This window comes from Nematolebias whitei, chromosome 1 (assembly GCF_014905685.2).
Source record: "Nematolebias whitei isolate Nwh7 chromosome 1, NemWhi1, whole genome shotgun sequence".
Lineage (NCBI taxonomy): Eukaryota > Metazoa > Chordata > Actinopteri > Cyprinodontiformes > Rivulidae > Nematolebias > Nematolebias whitei.
The window spans coordinates 22,034,701-22,060,405 of NC_056498.1; the positions used below are offsets into that span (position 1 = coordinate 22,034,701).

General features: G+C 39.8%; 1 protein-coding gene across 1 annotated transcript in view; it reads right to left on the reverse strand.

Moving 5' to 3' along the window:
* intu (inturned planar cell polarity protein) overlaps positions 1 to 25,705 on the reverse strand; it is a 38,905-nt gene that overhangs the window by 12,289 nt on the left and 911 nt on the right. Inside the window, exons 2-6 of the mRNA XM_037683102.1 lie at positions 22,609 to 23,204; positions 19,347 to 19,432; positions 6,569 to 6,769; positions 1,667 to 1,785; positions 86 to 175 (exon numbers count right to left, since the gene is read on the reverse strand). Coding sequence (XP_037539030.1) covers positions 86 to 175; positions 1,667 to 1,785; positions 6,569 to 6,769; positions 19,347 to 19,432; positions 22,609 to 23,204 — 1,092 coding nt within the window. The remainder of the gene's footprint in view (positions 1 to 85; positions 176 to 1,666; positions 1,786 to 6,568; positions 6,770 to 19,346; positions 19,433 to 22,608; positions 23,205 to 25,705) is intronic.

A 25,705-nucleotide genomic window follows, 5' to 3' on the forward strand; every position in this document is an offset into this window, starting at 1 on the left:
AATCTGAATGTGCTGTTTATTATGACACCTTTAAGTTGTGCGTCGTCTAAGACAGATCTGTGTGCATCGTGTGTGTGTTTTCTACCTCTCAGCAGGAAGACCGATGACCAGCAGGTTGTTGCAATCTTTCCAGTAGCCGACATGAACCAGATGATTCCCGAGCCACAGAGACGAACTGATCGACGGAACAGAAATAAATGGAGATTTGAAAAAAGGAGGCCAAAATAAACTAACAGAAGAGGCTGAACTTGGAATTAACACGAGTACAAGTTAACTGTAACCAAATAACGTCCTGATGCATGCTCAATAATCCAGGTAGATAAGTCTAACCAAATTCAAATCAGGTCCTCTGGACGAGTTCTTCTTTGTTGAAACTACCTGGTAGTTTGAGGCAATCCTAGCCGAAGTGGTTCAAAGTGGATTGAACCTTGTTAGATTCAGCTACCTGGATTATTGAGCATGCATCAGGACATTTCAGATGAAGTGACATAGAAGTAGTGACGCAGAAGTAACCAAATAACACTTTTATCCCAGTTGTCAGATTAAGAAAAACTCTAATGTGAACTGGAAAGGACTTTGGAAGCACATATAACAAAAATTAAAGAAATTGTATTTCCTGTGAAAATACAGTGTGAATGATTACTGCTGAAGGATTTTTGCTGAAAGCTGCTGAAGAAGCTGAAACCAGGCTGAATAGGCTTCATCTCTGAACTCTTAATGGAGTTGAACTTGAACAGCTGACGTTTGCTGAACGCAGGAAAATAAAAGCAAAAACGCTGAATAAGAGCAGAAATGTAGCAGGAAGTTGAAAAAAGCTGAACCAGAAGAAAAGCTGAAATGAGCAGTACAATGTTTTAAACAGCTCAAAAGGTTTGAAGGATGTGAAGAGAGCTCTGTTAGATTTAAATGAGAAAAACACAGCTGACAAAGCAAAATATTTCATTAAGTACCGGTAAGCTAAAATGGACATACAGAGGCTAAATAGATTACACAAAATCTGAAATGAGCAAAAAAGTAGTTGAAAGGGCTAAAAAAAAAAAAAAAAAATGCTGAAATGAGCAAAAAGAGATAAAAGATGAAAATAAGCAAAAATAAATAAATAAGTAGGAAAAAATATTAAAATTAGCAGCAAAATACTTAAAAAGTTGCTGAAAAGACAGAAAAAGAATTTAGCAAACAAAAAGTGAAAGAAGCAAAGAAAAGATGACAAAAGATGAAATGAGCAGTAAAACGTTTTAAAAAGCTCAAAGATTTTGAACGCTGTTAAGAGACCTCCATTCAGTGTCAATGAGGGAAATAATGGCCGACAAAGACAAATATTTCAAAACATAAAAATTGCACAAATACGAAAAGACAGAGCAGAAACGTCCTGAATGAGCTGAACTTTTTGATGCATGAATGGTTGAAATAGAACAAAAACTGCAGAATGAGTTGCATGCAGAAAAACATACAGAAGACAAATGGATCTGAATCGTGTGAATGCTTCATAAACTTCATAACTTCATAAACACTATTAATATACAATAGAGTGAAAATGACTAAGTTGCTAACAAGGTTGGCAAACATCCCAACAGTCCATGTAGTTTAGAAATCTTAAATCAAAGCAGCTGCATTGATTTGAACATTTTCCTCGTCTTCACAGAGTAAATTGAAGTCTTCTTTTAACCTGATGATCCGCCCCGCTGTGACGTTCTCCAGCATGTCACAAAGTGTGAGGAAGATGCCCCTCACTCCTTTCAGCCGGCTGGATGCTTCAGACACGGGGTACTGGTATAGGATTTCCTCCTGAGAACACAGAGACAGCACAGTTTAGAAACTGCTGGGTCAAATGCTGCTCTGTGTTGTGACAATTACACATGTGGTGAAGAAAAACATCTCTGGTTTGCCTAGAAACAGAAAAATGTATAATATCTGATCTTGGATGCTACAGTTACCAAAAGTTTATGACTTCTGTAAATTATAGACAAGCTACTGGATGTTTTTGTGCAACCTGGACAGTCTTCTCACCAATGTTCACTCTGGAACTTTTAGTGTGAATAATACTGTATTAATTGTAATTTTATTTTCTTCTTTTTTAATACATTTTATCATTTATAATCTATATTATATATTACACTACTAGAGGACAAATTGGCCTAATTTCCTTAAATGAATTGTTAAAATTGAATAGTTTTCATTTGATATTATTTCTATCTTAACATGCGATTCTTGACCAGCCATTGTGTATCTGTTCCTCTCAAACCCAGCCGGTCAAAGCAGATGGCCACTTGTCCTGAGCCTGGTTCTGCTAAAGGTTTCTTCCTCATGAGGGAGTTTTTCCGTTCCATTGTCACCTTCATGCTTGCTCAAGATGAGAGTCTGTGATGGAGTTAAACTCAAAGCAGTCTGCTCCACAGATAAATAATGTTAAATTATTTTTTCCTATACGTATATGAATGTTTCTGTTCAGTGCCCTAAGATGGCTTCTGTTGTGACTTGGCGCTATATAAATAAATTGAATTGAAAAAAAAAAAATATATATATATATATACACACACGGACACACACACAATCACATGCACACACACACACACACACACACACACACACACACACACACACACACTCACACTCACACACAGGGACAGGGACACCATGAACTATGAGACCAGTAAGATAGTGGGTGCCCATATGCAACATCACCTACAATCACTGGTTACCAAAGGTAACTATTCTTACAAAGTTACTTTAAACTGAGTTTTAGCTTCTATTAACTAGCATTTGCTAATGTAGCTCATGTTTGGCTACTTAAAACTAGCATTTTGCTCCTGATAACTACCGGTAGTCTATTGTTACTTTTAACTAACATTTTGTGCTATTTTAGGCTAGCGTATTGGTACTTTGCATGTTACATAATACTTTTCTACTTATAACTGAAGTTTAGCTACATTTGTATAGCATTTTGCTACTTTCAATCCTCATCTTGCTACTTTGAACTAGTGTTTTCTTACTTTGATAAAGTGCTGTGTTACGTATTACTTGCATGTTTTTACTTTTTACTTGCATTTGGCTACTTTTGCTGAATCTCAAGTAACACTTTGCTAAACAGGGCAATCCCTCTCCTCTAAACATTTTTTTTTAGATTTATTTTTTTAAATTATTATTTTAAAAAAAATGTAATAGGCCATAAAGTCTGGACACAACAGTCATTTTGATTTTTCTTCCCCACACCTAGAGAATAATCAAATTTAATTCCATATATTTAAAGACTGCACAGGAGCCATGTCTTTTCCTAAATCAGCTGCGTTTTATTCATTTTTAGAAATTTGTAATTACATTACATTTTATATATTTATATCCAGATGCCTGCATTTACTGCAATAAAAATATTGTAAGACTAAATGCTGCATGAAAACTACAACTCAGTGTAAAAACCCAGACACGAGTGAGATTAGTATTCCTCCCAGCTGGGGTTGAAGGATGAAGGGCAAGGATCAGCTAAAGAAATCAGGGGTGAGGGGATTGAAAACCTTGAATGAACTTCCTCATTACAGCCCTGGCTACTAGAACAAAAGCAAAAATCAAGACCTGAGGCCAGTTTTTCACTGAGGCCAAAACTTAAAACACAGGAAGGCTGCTGAGAGTGTGAGAGCGAGCACTGCCTCGTCTGTAAAAACAACTTAACGAGAGCCCACATCAACAAGCCGTCACAGAACGGACACGAGAAAACACCACAGCTGCTGAACATCTCGTACTTCTACAACCCTGCAATCACCGGGCTGGGAAATCAAAGTCAGAGGTTTAGAGGGTTTCCACGCAGCACTGTCATTTAGAAAATTACCCTCTGGCTGATGTGGCTCCAGAAAACCTTTGCTTTACATTTCAACTGAAGTCGATGTCAGAAGAAAAAAAAATATGGTAAGAAGATACACAAGAAGCAACCTGAAATCAGCTGTCCACAAAGAATGTCCATTTCACAGCAACGTTTTCCTACAGCGTGGGCATCTAATGATATACAGTGTCATTGATGTGATTCTGATTTAAACTGCTGCTACACTTCAGTCAAAAGAATGTTGAGACCAGGATGTCCACGACATTAAAATCATGGTTCATTAGTTGTAAGAAGCTGAAGTAAAAGCTTTCCATAGCGTTGTTTTGTTTTTTCCAGTCTTGGCAGTGGCCCGAGGTGCTGGAAACCTTCCAGAGCAGTAGCTTTGTAAAGACTCATGAGGGAAATTCAGAGAGAAACCTTTTCACTTCTAAAGTTTGGCCTGCCCTCTCATTCGCCACACTCGGTTACCAGGAAACACTTTCTAAGAATGCAGATAAAGTTCAGAGCCGCACTGAAGTTTTCAAGGGGAGCTGTGAGCTTTTAACGCAAAATAATGATCAAGTTTTCTCACAGATCGACTTTTCTTAAAGGATAAAAAAAAAAAAATCTTACCTCCCACGGTTTGATAAACAGTAGCTTTATGTTGTATTTTCTGTAAATTTGACTTGTTTCTGAATATGTTGAACTTTTTTTTTTGTCCGCTCTCAGTACCCCACAGCAAGCTTGGCGGAAATCTTTTCATTATTTATATAAATGTTTGTGTAAATGTTCAACCTCAAATACCATTTGTAGTAAATCTGGGCTTTTGAACTGGAGGACTTGAGGTCTACAAATGAAAAGATTCTCCCCTTTGTTACACAAATCTGATTAAGGTAAAAAAAAATAAATCCAAACAGTCTGGACTACTGTATTTTTCGGCCTATCAGTCACGTTTTTTTGCATAATTTACATGCCCTGCGACTTATAGGCCGAAGCAACGTATTCATGGATTTTTTTCCCCAATATTTATAAACCAACTTTTGGCTGAGAAGACCGTTTTCATTCATTCTGACTGAAAAATATTTTGAACAGTACCATTTTCAGCCACTAGATGGTAGCAGAGTAGTAGCTGTAAGGCATGCCTTTGTATTATGTAATAGGTAAACGTGGCTATAATGACAATTTAAAAAAAGTTCAAGACAAAAAACAACTGAACTTTATTTATTATACTTTATTGTTTTTGTCTTGAACTTTTTTGAATTTACCATGTCCTGGATGACTGAGAATCTTCATCAGCTATTAATGACACAATCGGCTTGCCATTGTACCCCCCCCCCCCCCCCCCAAACTTCGTTCTGCTCATTGCTTGGAGCAAGTCAAACCAGCTGCACCGCCTCGGGGAAATGCAGCTATCTTTACTATAATTTTGAGCAAACAAATAATTGTTTTAGATGCTTTTCTTGTTAAATTTCGAAAAAACAAGCAGCATTCCTCCTTCCTTTTTTCCCTCCCTCTGCGCTCGTCCCTCTACGCATGCCCACCGCTTCTGCGAATCGGGTTTTGAAATACACATGATTTGACCATCAAAGTGCATTTATTAAGCAAAAGTTAAACTGAGACACACCTTTGCTATATAGTCACACAAACAAATAATTGTTTTTAAGTGTTAATCTTGTTAAATTCTTGTTAAAGTCCTCCTGTGCACGTTCCTGCGGCCTCCATTTGGCAGCCCATCGATTTTTGGCACAACACCGGCCCACATTTCCAGGTTGTCAGCGGTGAAACATAATAGATACAACGTATATGGCGAAGTGACATATTTATGGATTTTTCCACTTTTTTAGACATATTTGGACTGATGCAACTTATAGGGCGGTGCGACGGCTACAGTGGAAAATACGCTATTGTGACACAAATCCCCCCTCCCATCCCTGTTTCATTGGTCCACTGTGACCTGTCGGGTAATTTCATTGGTTAGGTTTATTTTAACCTTTATTTATACAGGTAGTCTCACAGAGTCACGAGGACCCCCCCAAGAGAGACGTGTATTAGGCAGCTGTGTGAGCGCCCGGGTGTGACGAGGCTAAATTCTTGGCGGCATGAATCTCGTTAGCCCATCAAAAAAAAAAAATCATAAATTAGCCACAGCATTGTATAAGCTGCTTCAAAGAGTGTGAAAAAAGTATAGTGGCTTATTGAGCATGGACTTTGTTGTTTTCAACCAGTTTGACAAGACTGTCAACAAAGAAGAGGCCGGCAATGGAGGAGGGGCGTACCAAAGAGACCATCTTATCACAAGCAGAACTGGTTTGTTCCACTTTGGAGTAAGCTGTTGGGGGAAGAATCAGTTTTGTTGTGTGTTTCCTTGACTGATGAAGCCTTCCGGATCGAAGGCGAAACGTTTCAGCGCAAAAAAAAAGAAAATGTCCAGATGACCTGACTAAAAAATTTTGGATTTTATACCTGGATTATTGAGCATGGACTTTGTTATAGCGGCTTATAGTCCAGAAATTACGGTAAATTCCTCTTATTTTCAGCTAGTGGCATCTCTCCTACACTGCGTCCTCACTTTCTGCATTAAAATATAGCAGAAAGTTTAGATAAAACTATTCTTATTCAGTGGTTTAATTTGCTTTTATCTGACAGTCAGAAGCATTAAATAAATTGTAGAAAATTAAGACTTCAATATAGAAAAACATTTTCTTCTTGTGGTACTGCATCAATATCAAACCTGGGCTGAGTGCGAGACATTTCTCCGCTGACTGAACACAAACTGACCTCCTGCAGCGATGCCGAGTCCAGTTTGAGCGACAGGTACATGACAATATGAGGGATGTGTTTGATGGACATTTGGAGCTCAGCTGTGTCCTCCCCCCACAGCAGACGCACCAGCTGGCTGACTGGTGGGGAGGTCTTCATCTTTTGGACTGATGAGAAGTCCCTGTCCACCGGAGTCACCGTCTCTAACGTCAGCTTCACCTGGAGGAGGGCGAGAGGAAAGGCACATGGAGATTACAGGAGACAAGTGAATTTCTGAGAAACATTCTGTGGCTCCTTTATCGCATCAGCAAACCAACTACCGGTAGTTGCTCTCAAAGTTTTCTTGGATTTTTTTTTTTTGTGTGTAAGAAGGTCCAGTCTATTAACAGGACCGGTTTATGGAATCTAGATAAAAATTTAATCAAGACAAACATTAAATAACCCACTGCCAACATTCCAGTGCCAGTTACTGCCCAGTGCCCAAAACAGACAGAACAGAATAATTAGAAAAATAACTGGGGCGATGTTTTGAACCTCTTTGGCTGTGGCTGCCTGAGAGGAGTCGACGGGGGAGAGGGCGGGCCCCAGAAACCATCTTATCACCAGCAAACTTGTTGGCCCACCATGTGAGTGTGCTGCTTGTGGGACTGACTTTGTTGTGGCTCCTTGGACTGATGAAGTCCTTTGGATGAAGGACGAAACGTCTCAACAAAAAATAGAACCCGTTCAGATGACCTGACTGAACTTAGTTGGATTTTTTTATCTGGATTATTGCGCATGAACCTTGATGATTGGGGCGATTGTTGAATGTTGTGTCAAACTTGGACAGTAAAGCTGCAAAGGGTGGAGGTTCTCAAGGTGAACGAGTTTAAGTACCCAAGGTCAAACATCCCAAGCAACGAGCAGAGAGGTGAAGAAAAGAGTGCAGGCAGGGAGGAGTGTCGGGGTGATTTGTGACACAAAGAGAGCTGCAAAGGTGAACAAGAAGGTTCACAAGGTGGTGGTGACACGTGCTATGATGTTTGGTTTGGAGACAGTGGTGCTAACATGAAGACTGGAGCTGGAGCAGAGACGAAGGTGTTAAGGTTTTCACTGGGAGCGACCAAAACGGACAGGATTAAAAACGGGTCCATGATCAGAGGGACCGCTCAGGTTGAGAAGTTTGGAGACTAGTTAGAAAGACAAGGCTGAGACGGTTTGGACATGTGCAGAGGAGGGATAGTTGTGGATATTTTGGACAAATAATGTTAGACAAGCATAGAGAAGGTTGATGGATGCAGTGAAGGTGGACATGCAGAGGGTGGGTGTGACAGAGGAGGATGCTGAGACAGATGAAGGGAGATGATCGCTGTGGCGACTCCTAAAGGGAGCAGAAAAAAAAAAAAAAATTTACTGCCCACTGTTGAAAGGCTAAGGGCAGGAAACAATAAGTCTGTATGTGAATGTGTCCATCTGTTAGCAAAATAACTTATGAACCACTTGATATTGCAAAATAATCGATGTACCGGTAATATATCTATAATAGAGCTGTCATTTCTAACCCGGTCCGGCCTCCCCCGAATTGTGCTGGATGGGCGGGCGGGTCGGGCTTTTGGCCACAATCTAATTATATGGCAACATGGCTTGCCATACTATCCAATTATATGGCAACATGGCTTGCCATACATTCAAATTATATGGCAACATGGTTTGCCATACAATCAAATTATATGACAACGTGGCTTGCGATAATACACCAGCCGCATGTGGCCATTTCACTGCGAGCTGACCGGCCTTGAAAGAGGTAAAATAAAGTTCAGTTAAGCTTCAGATGAGACTGTACTGCCAGGCAGCGATCCATCGCTCAAATGGATGTTCATTCAGCCAATGCACTCAGTGGACGCACGTGACCGACGACCCAAACAGGTGAGATCCCAAAGCAGACATGTCAGAGAGGGATTTAATGCGCTTTGACAGCCAGGAAAGGACAAACACCCCCTCAGCTCCGATCTTCTGTCCCTTTTATTCAGCCACGCGTCCGCCAACCGTTAATAACTATATAAGCAGTCAAAGCTTAATCAAAAATGTCGGGGGTTCGGACCTGTAATTACTGTTAATTCGTCGGGTCGGGTTCGGAAATGATGGCTACGGGCTGGGGCCGGGTCGGATCGGATTTTTTTGGGCCCGAATGCAACTCTAATCTACAACTAAATAACTTTTGAACTCAGCCCAACTCAAGATGGCCTTCACAGCTTATCGACTTCAGCAATTACACAAATGGAGACAGCTCAGTCAATTTTGCAGATATACTGTATATATATAAAAAAATACGTGTTAGTAGCTGAGAGTCGTCAACATATACTCTGAGTGCTAACAGAGATCGAGCTGTGTCGAGTGAGCTCACCAGTGGCACCTCCAGAAATATTTTATCGGGGTGGCCTGTGGGGGCCACTGACCCCGCTGGCGTGGCACTAAAACCAGAAGCCAGAACAGAATTCAGGAGATTTGTTATTCAGGTCTCTCTTATAAATGAGTCCCCGAGGCTCAGTGGGATTAACCTGTATAAATAAAGTTCGAATGAATGTTGTTGTCAGTATAAATTATTTGATAAATACGGCAAGACAGGAGTTAGGAGTATAAAAACCACTAACGTAGATCTACTGTGGTTCCCAGTCGATATTACTTATTAAGAAAAACACTCACTACTTAACTTATTGAAGCTTGTCTTCTCCTAAATTCATATATATAATAAAATATTACGAATATAAAACTGTCACTGGAGGCAGTGTGTGCCACCAGTTTTTAGGGGTGGCCATTATCCCCCCCTAACCCCCATGTGGCGGTGCCTCTGGAGATCACGAATAACATCATTTTCAAGATTTGACCAAAACATCTATAATAACTCTGGTTTTTTATTAGCACGAGAGGATTTTAGTCTAAAACTTGTAACAAAAGGCAGCGGGTGATGTTTCTGTCAGCTCTGCCTTTAATTTGTTACTGCTTTTAAGGTGATGATGTTTGTTTGAGCTGCAGAAAGGCCAACAGAACTAAAGGCTCTGCTAAGACTCGAGCTTCCTTACAGACACAGCTATAAATTCTTACCATGACGTCCACCCTGCTACTGGTCACGCCCAAACTACAGCACGCTTGACCGAAACACAGAGTGAGAAATAATTCACAAAAGAAAACCTCACATTATTTCACTCCGATCGCTGCAGATTTAATGACCAAGACTGGGTCAGAAATTTGATTCCAAGCATTTTTGTGTCTGCGAGTTTACTCAGAGACATAAAAGAAATGCTGCAGGCAGTGCTTTAAATAAATGTGCTTTTTTCATGTCCTAAACCATTCGGAGCTGACCAAATATGTTAAAAAAAAGATTATATTACCAAGTCAAATATGGCAAAGCTGTATTTTTCTAATCCAACCATCACTCCCAGAGCCTGTCAGCTTTAACCACAGGACACCAGCCGCTCCAGCAGGCGCCTACATCTGGCCTCCTGACTATTTCAGCCCGTTTTACTGGAACACTGTTATTAAACAACAGCCGGGCAGCACAAATCATCACGAGATGAGCCCCTTTAAACCGATGATTCAGATGGAATAACTGAGTACAGCCAAATCAGTTTCATGTGGCTGTGTCTTCAGGTTTTTGGGGATTTATAAATAATCTAAGAAGGTACTGATTTGTGTGCATCAAAATAAAAAATAAAAAATAGAGAAATTGCATTTCCTGCAAAAATGCAGTGTGAATGCTTATTGCTGAACAGCTTGCTGAAAAACAGCTGAAATTAGCAAAAAACATGACAAAATGGAAGAACAAGCCCAAGTTAGCAGAAGAAAGCAGAAACATATTTGCTGATTTATGTTTAAATAAGCAGGAATGAGCACAACAATTAGTAAATTAACTATAAATGCAGAAATTGGCAAAAAAAAAAAAACAGCTATACAGTAGCTAAAAAGCAGAAAGAAGCCTAAATTACCAGAAGGAAGTGGAGAGAGAACAGTTTTGCCTAATTAGTCTTAAAGAAGCAGAAATGAGCACAAAAAAGTGGAAATTATTTGAAAAAAGCTGAAATTTGGAAAAAAAAAATTAAAAAGGTTGAATAGTAGCTAAAAAAACAAAAAGAAGCTTAAATAACCAGAAGCACGTGGAGAGTATATTTTTGCTGAATTAGACAGATTTTTAAAAAATTAGTGCAAAACACGTGGAATGAGCTGAAAAGCTGAAATTAGCACAAAACAGCTAAATAGTAGCTGACATAGTACAAATAGCTAAAACTTGCAGACATAAGCTGAAAGGAGCCTAACAAGCTGAAATGAACAGAACGAAGTTAGAAGAAGCACAAAAATGTTGTAGTTAGCAGAAATAATCTGAAAGCAGCACAAAACAGCTGAAATCAGCTGATTTTTTTTATTTAAATTTGCACAAGGAAGGTGAAAGAAGCTGAACCAGAACAAAATGTGAAAGGAGCAGTAAAAGGTTGTAAACAGATCTAAAGATTTGAAGGATGTAAAATGAGCTCCATTCATTTTCTGAGAAATAAAATGGCAGAAAAGGCTAAAAATGTCAAAAAGCTAAAGTTGCACCAATACAAAAAGCCATAGCAGGATTGCCCTGAAAGAGCCGAACATTTTGATATATGATTTGTTGAAGTAGCACAAAATTTGTGAAACGAGAAAGATGCTGAAAAACATACAGAATAGAGACAGTATTTATAAGAAATATAAACAGGATCACAATAGTGTGAATGCACAAATAGAAAAATAAAAACTTTCAGGAAAAGCTCAGAGCAAAGAAATAAAGAGAACGAATGAGAAAACTGCAGCTTTTTCTCTTCATTAACTGTAAGGATGTGGTCAGACATGAGTGCACTGTTACTAAAATTCTAGTCTGTTGATGTCAATCATTTTACCAACCATTCAATGACACACACACATACATGCACGCACCCACAACACACACTGAGGAGACACTAGTTCCTTTAAGGTTAAATAGTGGATTGGCTTTTAACACTAATATTAGTCCTTCAGACAGTAATAAGTACTTCTGTGTGGGATGCATGCCACACAAAAAAAAAAAAACTCATCCAAAATCAAACGCAAAAACCTCACACTCCAACACACACATGGTAAAATCATTCTGTCAGCAATGCAACACTTTTTCCAAGTCTGAAAGAACCCGGAGAACCTTGTTATTTTTCCATAAAATCCTTCCCTGCGGTGTAACTCGGTTTTCAACTACATCTTCGAATCAGCTGAGCTTTCAGACCCACAACAGCTTCCCGTGGCATAAAAAACTGTCACACTGTCCGCTTCATCCGCCATGCTCTCTGTCAACTGGGGACTCACTCTGTCATTTGCAAATTCCTGCCTTTTCATGGTCAGCTCTGTGGGGTAGATTCTTGACTGAGGAACAGAAAGTCAACAGTCAAAAGAGTCATTTCTCAGTTACTGAGTGTTTTTTCTGCTGTTGGCCTCTGAGTTGCAAGTTTAAGCAGCTGAAACAAAACAATGTGCAGAAGTGGTTTAATTTGTGGCGTAACGTTACACAGACATAATGGTTCACTATGCGGCTCGGCTTTGGGATTGTGATGTGGAACGAGTTCAGTACAACAGGAAAAAGAAGCAAATGCCAAATGATGGTTGTTATTTTCTCCTTGTTTTTAACAGATTCTAAGAAATGTAAACAGAAAAAGTTCAAAACTAAAAAGTAATGTATTTTTTGTTAGTTAGTACAAAAAAATGAGTGTCTGTTTCAATTACAGTAGTCCCTCGCTACTTCACAGTTGTTTTTTCGCGGACTCGCTCTATCGCAGTTTTTCAAAAGAAGATTGGACACAACACACACTTGGCTGATTGATGGATGAGACACACGATCGGCACGGAATTTGTATTTAAAATAAATTATTTAGCACCTGCTGCACATTTGTGCAGCCTGTACTGCAGGATAAACTTCCTGCTGCAGCTGATCAGATGTTCTCCATGCAGAGCGGAGAAGTGGGCGTGGCCAAGAACGCTTGCAGGTGGCTGAGAGCAGCGGAGGCAGGGAGCTGAAATCATGACATTCTGTGCTCTTTTAGAGCGTATAGAGTTTAGAAACATTGATTAGAATATTGCAAGAGTGTGGGAAGGGTTTAAAACGCCTTTATACAAACACACACACACACACACATATATAAATATGTAGGGGAACACCACCTCAGAAAAGAACACCTCATCTCAAACAAACATCATTCATGCGTTTTTGTGTTTGAAACTGTAAAATAAGATTCATCTATTCCCTTGGGAAAAAAACAGACATTGTTTTTGCAGGTGTTCAACTCAGCTCACAAACTTCTTAGTTGACACTAATGTAATAAACAACTGTCACTGTGTTAACTTCACTGCCAATATGAACTCGTTTCCCATGAAACGGCGGATCATTTTAATGAGAGTTTTTGGTTCAACTGACCTTGGGAGTTTTTGAAACATCTGAACTTTATACCTTTATCAAAAAAGGAGTATTACTCCCAGGATTGGTTCCCATGAAGATAACACAGTAAAGAACCCTTTGTTAATGACACTTCTTTTCAGGAGATGGACAGCAACACCTTTTGATGAACATTACATGTTATTTCAAAATATGTCATACCTGAATGTTTATTCATGAAAATGTGTGTTTTAAGACATCTCTCTTTAAGATAATCATTTGTCTTATTTTTCTCTTTTAAAAGAAGCGTGACTTTTAAGGCAGAGAGAAAAATGTACTTTAGATTTTATTTAACAAGACAAAGAGTTAGGACCACCCCCTCCTGTGGTGGACCAAAGTAAATCTGTAACACCAGACAGTTAAGTTTCACTTCTTCACATTTACTTCTTGACTTCTACACACTTCACTGAGGCTTCATCTTGGAAGACTTCACGGGAGTTCTGGACTTCGAGCAAACTCCAGAAAGACGCATCTTCCTAGAGAGACATCCTAGGAAGAGAATTGAGGAGAGAAGCATCCTTTCTGCAGATGTCTCAGGACGAGAGAAAGACACAGAACCTGACCGAACCAGCGGTGTGATGGTAAATCCCAGCTGACTCCCATATGGACCCTCGTCCCTCTAAGATGACAGGTGAACTTTGAGAAGACTTCAGCCTCAAAAGTTAACTGGAACATCTGGGCTGGTACCATTTTTAAGCAGCTGTTGGACCGTTTCTCACCACCACTGAGGAGCTGACATCCTAGGCTTCTGGTAAGATGGCGCCCGTGTACATGGCTTGCAATCCACCTCTGCTGATGGTGTTCGGATTATTTTTGTTTTTTTGCATTTCTCATCTGTGACATCAACTCTCTGCTGGTGTATGACAGACAACAACTTTTGGATCTTCGTTTTTCTGTCACCAATGTCGCTTATTTGGAAAAATATGAGCGTACCTCTGGACTCCCCCCCCCCCCCTCCCCCCCCGGACGCGCCCGCGCCCCTTTGCTGTGCTCCTCACCTCCCTGCCCGGAGATATCGCTTCAGACGCCGGGGAAAACGTGCTGGTCAGCTGGTGAAGCTTAAAGGGCGGTCATGGTCTCCATCTCCAGCTTCCCGTGTGCCCAGACCAGGTAACCAGAGGGAGTTGTCAGCCGGTGCGCAGCTCGGACCGACCTGGAGGGGCTGTTATTGAAAACCTGCGGCCATTAGCGCATGCTAACTCCACCGCTGCTGACTTCACCGCTGCTGACTCCACGTTGGACAGTATCTGGATGTGTTTCGTCAACGCAAGATCTGTTACCAACAAAACTTTTATCCTCAGAGACTACTTTCAAGAGCACGATTTGGACTTTCTGTGCATCACAGAGACTTGGATGTCTCAGGATGAGTCCAGCGCCTTGACGGAATTATTACCACCAAACTTTTTGTGTTTTAACGCACCGCGGCCATCAGGCCGGCGCGGTTGTGGATTATTAACAATATTCAAATCAACTTTTGACTGTAAACAACTGCCCATCCCAGTTCCCCACGCCAGCTTTGAGCTGAGCGTCTTTGAACTCGGACATTCACCTCAGACTTTATTTGCACTCGTCTACCGCCCACCTCGCTCTAAGGATTTCATAGATGAATTTTCTGACTTCTTGGCTGAAATCACACCAAAATATGAGCATGCTTTAATTATTGGGGACTTTAATTTGCACGTGTGCTGTCCTGAGAAGCCCTTGGTTAAGGACTTTTTAGATTTATTGGACTCATTTAATTTAACTCAGCATGTAAACGGTCCCACCCAAGAGTGTGGACGTACACTGGACCTTGTTTTAACTCATGATATGACTGTTAATAATCTTGTTATTGGTGATAATGTTTTTTCAGACCACATGCCAGTCCAGTTTGAGTTCACCCTCCCCCATCTAACTCCTAAGTCGTGTATTTCTGCACGTAGCACCCGGGCAATTAACCATTTCACTGCTGCACATTTCACAGGTGTTTATAACTCTGAAATGATCATTCAGCCCCCAGTGTTTCTCACCACCACTGAGGAGCTGACATCCCAGTTCAACTCTGTTTGCTTAAAGACTCTGGATCATGTTGCGCCTGTTAAAACTAGAAAATCAAAACTGAGAGCAGAACCTTGGCTGAGTGACGTCACCAAGGCCGTTAGGCAGCAATGTAGGAGGGTGGAGCGAAAGTGGAGGAAAGACAGGCTGCAGGTCTCTTTTCAAATACTTAAAGAGAGTTGGTGCCGTTATAAGAAAGCAGTGAAAGCTGCTAAATCCAAATACTTCTCTGATATAATTACCTCAAACTCTCACAACCCACGTGTCCTCTTCTCCACCCTAAACTCTGTTCTCCACCTCACTGAACCATCACCTCTGGAAGCCTCGACTGAGCTGTGCGACAACTTCTTACATTTCTTTTTGGAAAAAATTGCGACCATCTGGGCTCTTATTTTCCCTCCAACTCATGACCCATCCATCCCACTTCAATCTGTAGCTCAATTTGACCATTTTGAATCCATCACTCTATCTTCTCTAGGGCAGGTCATGTGCAGCTTGAAACCTTCTGGTTCCCCCTTGGATGTGGTCCCCCCTCGACTACTAAAGGAGGTTTTTCCAACTCTAGGTCCGTCCATTCTTGATATAGTAAACAGTTGTTTATCCACTGGTGTGGTGCCAAAATCCTTTAAACATGCTGATGTCCAGCCTCTCCTGAAAAAAAAAAACAAACCTTGACCCCTCAGTCGTTTCCAACTACCAGCCTGTCTCCAAACTCCCATATGTTTCTAAAGTACTGGAGAAAATAGTAGAGTCCCAGTTGAAGTGCTTCCTGGAGGATCACGCCATCTTAAGAGCTTTTCCAATCTGGCTTTAAACCTCTCCACAGCACTGAAATTGCCCTGCTTAAGGTCTTTAACGGCATCTTCAGATTCACAGATACCAGTGATTCTGTGCTGCTTGTCCTGTTGGACCTCACAGCCACCTTTGACACCATCGACCATGAGATCCTGATTGCTAGGTTAGAGCAGTGGGTGGGCGTCACAGGATCAGCCCTCAATTGGTTCAGATCTTACCTCGCTGACAGATCCTTTTGTGTCTCCATTAAGGATTTTAGTTCCGCAGAGGCAGAGCTTAAATGGGGGGTTCCGCAGGGGTCCATCCTGGGTCCCCTCCTATTCTCTTTATACCTGCTGCCGCTTGGTGCTATTTTCCGGAAACACAACATGCCCTTCCACTTCTATGCCAATGACTGTCAAATTTACTTCCCCCTAAGACACAATGGTACATGCTCGATTCAACTTCTGCTCAACTGCCTGGCTGACATCAGGGACTAGATGGCTTTAAACTTCTTGAGTTTCAATGAAAAAATGTCTGAAGTCATGCTGTTCCCTCCCAACGACACGATCACAAACCACTGTATCGACCTCTCCGCTCTAACCCTGTCAGAAAAACAAAGAGTCACTAATCTGGGCGTGATAATGGACCCTTGCCTGAAGCTTAACAATCATGTAAACATGATTGTTAAATCATGCTTCTTCCAACTGAGGCGGCTGTCTAAACTGAAGCCCATATTGTCCAAAAATAACCTGGAGACAATAATACATGCATTCATTACTTCTAGGCTTGATTACTGAAATTCACTCCTGTTTGGTATCAGTCAGACCTCCATTGCACGACTACAACTGGTCCAGAATGCAGCAACCCGATTTTTAACCAGTACAGGCAAAAGAGAGCACATTACACCAGTTTTGGCCTCACTGCACTGGTTACCGGTTCACTTTCGAATCCAGTTCAAAATACTCATGTATGTCTACAAATCACTGTACAGTGTCCCCCCCATCTCTCTGATCTGCTACAACCGTATGTCCCACCGCGTTCCCTGAGGTCAGCGGACCAGTTGCTCCTCACAGTTCCAGGATCTCGTCTTAAGCGCAGAGGTGACAGGGCCTTCTCTGTAGCAGGACCAAGACTCTAAAACGAGTTACCTCTGCTTGTCAGACAGGCCCCCTCCCTCTCGGTTTTCAAATCCCGTTTAAAAACACACTACTATTCAGTAGCTTTCAACACCAGATGATCTGTGTTTTGATACTGTATGTTCCACACTGGTTTGTCGTCATTATCTGCATCGTTTTTATGTCTTTATTCTGATTTACCTCATTTTGCATTTTGCTTGGTGTGTTACCTGCTGTTTTGTCTGTACAGCACTTTGGTTGGCCTTGTCGCGGTTTTAAGTGCTTTATAAATAAAGTGGTATGGTATGGTATTCCTGACCATCTCATTCTGGTAGGAAAGAGACTTTTAATGATCATACATCACAATAATCTTATCAGACACACTACCGTGCACCTTAGACACAATTTTTAACTACTTCACAATCAGAACCCGTCCAAAATCTGCCTTTTAAGTTTCCTCATCAATTAGACCTTTGATACAAAGCTATTTGTTATTCAGTAACTTTTGTTATGCATAATTTTCATCACATATATCACAGATTAATATTTTTATAATAAAATACATAAAATCAACTGAATTTGTGATTATTTTGGCATATCTGTGTGTATTAACTGATCTGATGCTCTTTAAACAAGAGAAAATAACTCACGTTTCAGTTTACATTAACTTGGGGTTAAATAGACTGATTTTTCCTCTCAAAGAGAGGCAGTGCCCACACAACAAGGCTATTTGCATAATAAATGCATATCTTATGAGCTTAACTCATAACTGATAATTAACTATATATATATCCAGCCCCATATCACCCTACACACATATATACATATACATAATATATATATATACACACACATATACATATATATATATATGTATGTATGTATGTATGTATATACTATATATACTAAAATAACCAACATTTTTCAGTCAGGTCATCTGGACAAATTCTTTTTTTTTTCTGAAACGTTTCACCTTCCATCCGGAAGGCTTCATCAGTCAAGGAAACACACAACTCTAAACTGATTCTTCCCCCAAACAGCTTACTCCAAAGTGGAACAAACCAGTTATGTTGTTGCTAAGATGGTCTCTTTGTCACGCCCCCTCCTCCATTGCTGGCCTTCTTCCTTGTTGACAGTTGTGTCAAACTGGTTGAAAACAACTAAAATAAACTACTACTTACTACTTGTACTACTATTCCTACTTTGTGGTTTTTCATTAGGTATGGATCCCTGCGACAAACGAGGGACTACTGTATAGTTCGGCCTAAACTTGATGCCAGTCCATACCAAATAATATTTCCAAATGTTCAAATTCAAAATAAACAAGAGAAGAAAAGTTGAATGAGCTGTATTATAAAAACAATGACCTCATATGATCTGTTAGTGTTCAGTATGTGTTGGGGATGACTCTCAGCTACTACCACACCAAATTCTAGCTTAACATCTACAAGACTGACTGAGGTATAGTAATTTTTGTGTTTGCTAATGTCAGTTCGCTGTAGTGGCTAACTTGGAATAAATTCAATCCAAAAGTTGTAGACGTACATCCACTGATTATATTTCGAGGGTTTTATTCAAATTTGTCAAGTGGTTCATTAGATATTTTGCTAACATAGAGGAAAACTATTTAATTAGCACTAACATCCTTCAAGAGCAGATGTGGGCAACATATGGTTGGAGGGCCAATGAAGGCCCTTGGACAATGTCTGTCTGGCCCTCGTTATATTTACTTGAAAAGAAAGCAACTTTTTATTACATTGCTGAAAACCGGCAACATATTACTGAAAGCAAAACTTGGCTAAATTAAACATGTAGAGGGAAAACACCAAAGACCTTTAGATTAAGATAAGCTAAAACTTTTTTTTAAGTCATGATTCAGAGCTACACTGAACCTTAACGACAGAAAAAAAGCATATAACACTATTTTTAATTTTTGCATAATTAAGCTAACAAATATGTTGTCACAATATTCTTAAAGAGTATTGGAGAGAGATATTTTTATCAAGCATGCTAACTATGCTACAACTAGAAAAAGCCTGGAAATGTTTAATAGATTATCAGTCTTAAAATATATATTTCCAGTTTTATTTTATGCGGCCCTTAAATAGCTTTAAATATCTTGATTTGGCCATCTGGAAAGAAAAGTATTGCCCATCCCTGTCCAAGAGGCTCAGCATTCCCAAAGTCAATGTGTCAATAATTTACATACAGTATAAAAGAACTGAAGCAGCTGCTGTGTATGAAGGACTGGGGTTCAAATGTTCCAGCTTTATCATTAATAAATATTTGTTCATGCTCAGTAGATGATTCAGGGTAAGAAGCTTTTGTGGAAAAGACTCAGTGAACACTCGGCTAAAGTAAAAGAGAATCTGAATGAAAGAGATGATTGGCAGCTGGCAGCTTTTCATGCACTGACCTGTGTTGGTCCAGGGATGCAGGACAGAACCCTTTCGATGTTCTCCGAGGTCACATCGACATCGTCCACTGCTACAAGCACATCGCCTGAATGAAGAATGACGAAAACAAACGTGCATCTGCTTTAATGCATAATTCGTTAACAGTGAAAACAAATGCTTGAAATAAAAATAAAAAACAAAAATGGTGAAATATTGGTCTAAAAAAAATGAAGTCCCCAAAAATATGTTCAGATCTGATGAACCCAAAGTTCAACGTTTTAAACACAATTTAAAAAGCTGAGTTTAGTACAGGGAAAAAAAAACAGTGAAACACCAAAGAACTCCACCCCCGCTGTGAAGCATGGCGAGGGCAACATCATGATGTGGGGTTGCTTTTCTTTAGCTGGAACAGGAGTTTCAGTCAAGGCGAACGGAAAGATGAACAGACGCAAATACCAGTTTTGACTCGAAGCATTCAAATGTCTGAAAGCTGAAGGTGAGGAAATCTATTTTTCTTTTATATATTTTTATACAACCAGCTGAATGCATCTTTTTATTCCGTTTTGTTCTGAGCTGCACCAGATATATGTCACAGTAAGGATGGAAAACATTTTAAAATGACTGATGGAGGGTTCACTTGTTTTTATCACCTGTCATTTTATCAGAAATGTGTGGACTTTTTATATGTGCAGTATATTTTAGCTGTATGGGCTCATTAAACTGTTTCACCTGCTTGGGCCCACAGAGTCGCGGCACCATCGCAGTAACATCGGCTGTTTCAGGTATTTAACTGCTCTAATCATTGGAGAGTTGCTGCGCGACATAAAGGTTTCGCCAAGCAGTACTTGATGAAGGCACACTGGACATAACGTTAACTAGAGAATGTGCATTTCCTGCTCAAATGCAGTGTGAATGCTTATTGCTGAAGAACTTGCTAAAACAAACAGCTGAAATTAGCTAAAAACACGCTGAAATGTAGCTGAAAAGGAAGAACAAGCCTAAGTTAGCAGAAGAAAGCAGAAAAAACACATGTGTTGAATTTGGTTTAAATGAGCAGAAATTAGCATGAAAATGAGTAAATTACCGGTAACTCTAAAAGCTGAAATTAGCAACAACAACAAAAAAAAGTGTCTGAAAAGTAGCTGAAAAGGTAAAACTAAGCTTAAATGACCAGATGGAAGTGGAGAAAGCACAATTGAGCCCAACTAGACTGAAAGAAGCAGAACTGAGCACAAAAAAGTGGAAATTATCTGAAAAAAAGATTAAATTGGCAAAAAACTGCTGAAAAACAGCTAAATAGCAGAAAGAAACCAATTTTTTTTTAGTTTTCTACATTTGCCTAATAATCTAGCTGCTTTTTCTTACTTTTGTTTAGTCATCTTATTTGTTAAAAAAAATCTGTATGCCTTTTTATAACTGTCCATTGTTGTCATCATTCTTTGTTGAAATCAGGTCTCTCTTGTAAATGAGTCCTCGAGGCTCAATGGGATTTACCTGTCTAAATAAAGGTTGAATGAATGAAAATAGCAAAAAGAAGCTTAAATTAGCATAAGTGGAGAAAACACGTTTGCTGAATTAGGCTGAAAAAAATTTAAATGGGTGCAAAAACTATGAAATTAGCTGAAAAAGCTAAAATTAGCATAAAACTGTTAAGTAGTAGCTGAAACAAGTGAAACTAGTATAACTAGGCTGAAAGGAGCATAACAAGCTGAAATTATCAGAAAGAAGTTAATTAAGCTTAAAGTCGCAGAAATTACCACAAAAACTTGAATTTATTTGAAAACAGCTGAAATTCGCTAAAAACTACTAACAAGTTAGCTGAAAAAGTAGAACAAGATTCAGTTAGCAGAAGCATGAAGAACACATCATCCATCCATTATCTTTTACCCGCTTCTTCCATTTTGGGTCACGGGGGTCGCTGGTGCCCATGTCCAGCAATCACTGTGCGAGGGACAGGGTACACCCTGGACGGGTCGCAAGTCCATCACAGGGACACATAGAGACAAACGAGACAAACAACCATTCACTCTCTCACTCACACCTAGGGACAATTTAGAGTTACCAATCAGCCTAACATGCATGTTTTTGGTCTGTGGGAGGAAGCCGGAGTACCCGGAGAAAACCCACGCATGCACGGAGAGAACATGCAAACTCCACCTTAAAGGCCCCCCGACCGGGATTTGAACCAGGGACCTGCTTGCTGAGAGACAGCAACTCTACCAGTTGCGACTCCGTGCTGTCCACGAAGAACACATGCTTGCCCAGTTATGCTTAAAGAAGCAGAAATGAGCACAAAAAGTGGAAATTATCTGAAAAAAGCTGAAATTAGCAACAACAACAAAAAAGCTGCAAAGTAGCTTAAATTACTAGAAGGAAGTTGAGAGAGCACATTTTTGCTGAATTAGGCTGAAAAAAGGTAAAACAAGTGAAAAATGTGGAATTAGCAGAAAAACCTAAAACAAGCATAAAACAGCTAAATATTAGCTGAAATAGCAGAAAAATGTGAAACTTGCATAGATAAGCAGAAAGGGGGACAAGCTGAAATGAGCATAAACAAGTTAGAAGAAGCACAAAAGTGTTGTAGTTAGCAGAAAGAATCTAAAAAGATCAGAAAACAGTGGAAAAAAAACAGCTGAAAGTAGCTGAAAAAAATGTTTAAATTTGCACAAGGAAGCTGAAAGAAGCTGAAGCAGAACAAAATGTGACAGGAGCAGTAAAATGTTTTAAACAGATCTAAAGATTTGAAGAATGGAAAATGAACTCAATTCATTTTCTACTGTGTGTGAAAAAAAAAAGGCAAAAAAAGGCTAAATATTTCAAAAAGCTAAAGTTGCACCAATATAAAAGCCATAGCACTCTTCTTCTGAAAGTGCTGAACATTTTGATATATGATTTGTTGAAATGGTACAAAAACTGTGGAACAAGAAAGATGCTGAAAAACATACGGAAGAAAAATGGATCACAATAGTGTGAATGCTTCATAAACATTCACACGACTGAGAGAGAAAAAAAATCACATCATAGACAACATACTTTGTTAAAACATTATGATTAGAGCTGCTACTTAGTTATAACTCTGCTCATTCACATCTTACTGACACTGAGATAACTGACGAGTTTCCTTTCAACAGTCTCACACCAATTTTCATTTTTCTTGAAAAGAACCGTCTTGTTTCAGTTCTAATTGTAGAAAACAAAATTATGGAGGTATTCAAACAAAAATAACCAGACGCAAAACACGTTTGCGACCTATCAAAGACAGTGAAATAAATATAATCTTACCTATTAGGATTTGACCACATTTTATGGCAGGACTGTTTGGTATTAATCCATGAACAGTCAGTCGTTCGTCCTGTCTGACCACTTCAGGGACTCCCTGGTCTGTGGTGCGAGCAGGGCGGTGCAGCACTCCCAGCAGGGCTTCCAGCAGCCCCCCACTGTCCCGCAGAGGGGTTGATGAAGCCGCCAACCGTTTGGGGTTGAGGTAGACGCACACCTCCTTCAGCTGCTGCTGCTCAGTCCCACCCTGCATGTGACCTGGCTGGCTCTTCAGGATGGAGGTCGGTGGCGATGTCGTCGAGTTCTCCCTGCTCCCATCGTTGTCGTTTCGGCGCTGAGAAGGGTGGCGTTTCCTCCTCAGGATCCTGGCTAACCTTTTGAGAGCGGGTTCGCCTTTCGTCCGTGAGCTGCGTCGCTTCGTGCTCTTCTGCTCCGTGATGATCTCGGCCTCCTTGTCGCTGAAGCGAACATGGTTAGTGGAAGCACAGTGGATCGCAGCGGCCTGGGCCAAAGCTGCCTCCTCTTCACCTTCACTCAGCTCCAGGTAGAACAGCTCACCGTTCTTCTGAACATCATCCAGCCATTCTGGCTCCAAGTCACTATGAAAAATAGAGCATTGAAAGACGAGTCTTTAAATATAAGAAGGTAAACAGAGCAGTTCCAACAAGTGGAGATTTAATAGTATTGCTTGTTGAATGTATATTGATGGTTTTTTAATGTTAATTATTTTTAATGTTTATCAGAATTTGAAAACTTTTCTTCTTAGTTGAGGGTGTTTTGCTCTTCATTCAAGTTTTGTCAAATTAAAATGCAAAGTGCAACACTTATACAATGCACTCACATGCAAATGACTCCCCCTCCACTCCCTTATGAGGGTGTTAGCAACCAGGCTAACACAAACTTCAAACTATTACGCTTGTATTTTAGTGAGCTTTGGCTGCTGGTGACATGAAAATAGCTGAATATTTAGGTAAATTTTGCTGGGAATCTCATTAAATTGGTACCAGTATCCCGTCTGTGCATACATGTAACTGTGAATAAATTATATTTGTACAATATTTATGTGGATAACATAAAAAAATTGTTGTAAATCAGCCATAAAGTGGTTTATTTATGTCCTAATATGACTGCAATATTTTGTCTCCAATATATTACAACTTGGTTTTATGGGCCCTCACACTATTGTCTCATGTTTATGACTCATGGAAACTAAATTGAGATGGCTTTGAGAAGGTTTCCAGATGCCTGCAACATCTTTAAACTACTTGAGGAGACGATTTGCTTTGCAATTCTTTTGAACAAAATACAAGCGACACGAGAGCGAGGCCCTGCAAATCATGCGAGGAAACAGAGGAGCGTGTGTGTCATATTTATTTATTTACTATCGATAATTGTAAGATGTGGGCTCATAACCTTTACATTAGGGTCATTTTCTGCTATGCAATGTTTGTGGACAGTCTGTGCTTTTTTAAAGATTTTTCAGGCAAATACTTGTACTTCTATATTCAAATATTTGTATTTGGACATAATATAGATGCAAATATTCAATTAAATTATTTTTAGTTTATTTATAACGTGCCAAGTCACAATAGAAGTCATCTCAAGGCACTGAACAGAAACATCCATACATAAAAATAATAATCTAACACTATTTATTTGAGGAGCAGACTGTTTTGAATTTAACTCCAACACAGACTCTCATCTATTATTGACTTGGAAATCTAAAACAATTAGTTTTGGGGGTTTTTAAATAAGAAATTGTGAAGTGGAAAATGTGCAGAAACCTTTGATAAGTAAGCACCCCTAAACTTTAACTCAGCACCCCTGAAAAAAAAAAAAAAACTTCTTCATTTTTTTGGGGTGGGTGGGGGTTGTGGATTACGGTTCTGGGTTTGTGTTCTGTTTATTGCATTTATGATTCAATGCAACAAAATAAACACATTTAAAAGGTAACATATCATTGTAATACTTGGTTTATTTACATAATGACTAATTGCTGGATGCCTGGTCCCTGAGCTGCTGCAGTTGCAGTGGATCCCAGCACTGGTCCTTGAGGAACACCATTCTTCATGTTTTAGTCGTTTCCCTGCTCCAACACATCTGATTCAGTGACTTAATTACTTCCTCGTGTTCTGCAGAAGCTCTAAATCACCCATTTATTAAAATCAGGTGTGTTGGAGCAGAGAAACAACTAAAACCTGCAGGATGGTGTTCCTCAAGGACCAGGGTTGGGAACCCCTATTTTATAAAGAGTGGAATACAGTTTATTCCATTTCCAAAATTTAAACCGAGTCTGGAAAAATGTAAAAAAAGTATAAAGCCCTGTGCCTGACCTCATGAGCAGCTGAATACAAGAGTGATAAACAGGAAGTACCACATGTTCATCTGTACAAAGTAAATCCTCCATTTTCTGTCATAATGACATCGTATGCCTAATGGTTAAATTAAAGGTTAATGCTTAAAGCTAGTTGTGCTTTGTTTTGTGTGTTTTATATGTAGATATAGCTATGCTGCAACTTCCGGTTGCATAAGTTTAGTCTTTGTTTGTTATGATCAGTTAAAACTAAACTGATTTTGTACAAAGTGTTTATTAGGTTGTGTAATGTAAAGCAGAGCACACTGTCTGTAGCATCTTAGCTAGTCGTCTGCTTAGCACCACTTCTTGTTGTGCTGAGCTCTCTAAAATAGTTATTAAATCAAGTGTTTACTTATGTAAGTAAACGTAGATGTTTAATAACCTGTTAAAATAGACCAGAATGCAGGAAATGGATCTACTTTATTAAAAAATGTTAAGGGGGTGGACACCCAGACCCCCCCACCAGTGTGTCCCCCCCAACATTATGAATGCTTCTGACGCCAATGGCCACCACATTGTTCAAGCACTGGGGGGCTAAGCACCCCTAAAGGTCAGATTCTAGAATCGCCCCTGCCTTTGACAAATGTCTTCTAAACTGTGAGGGAGGAGATAAAAACTACACGAATAAAGTAACAATTCGTCCCTTACAAAGCTGACTCCAAGCTGCGGTTCGAGTCACAAGTTTAGTTTTTAAAAGCACTCGTGTAAAAACAGACGACAGCTGATGTGCTTGTTACAAACTCC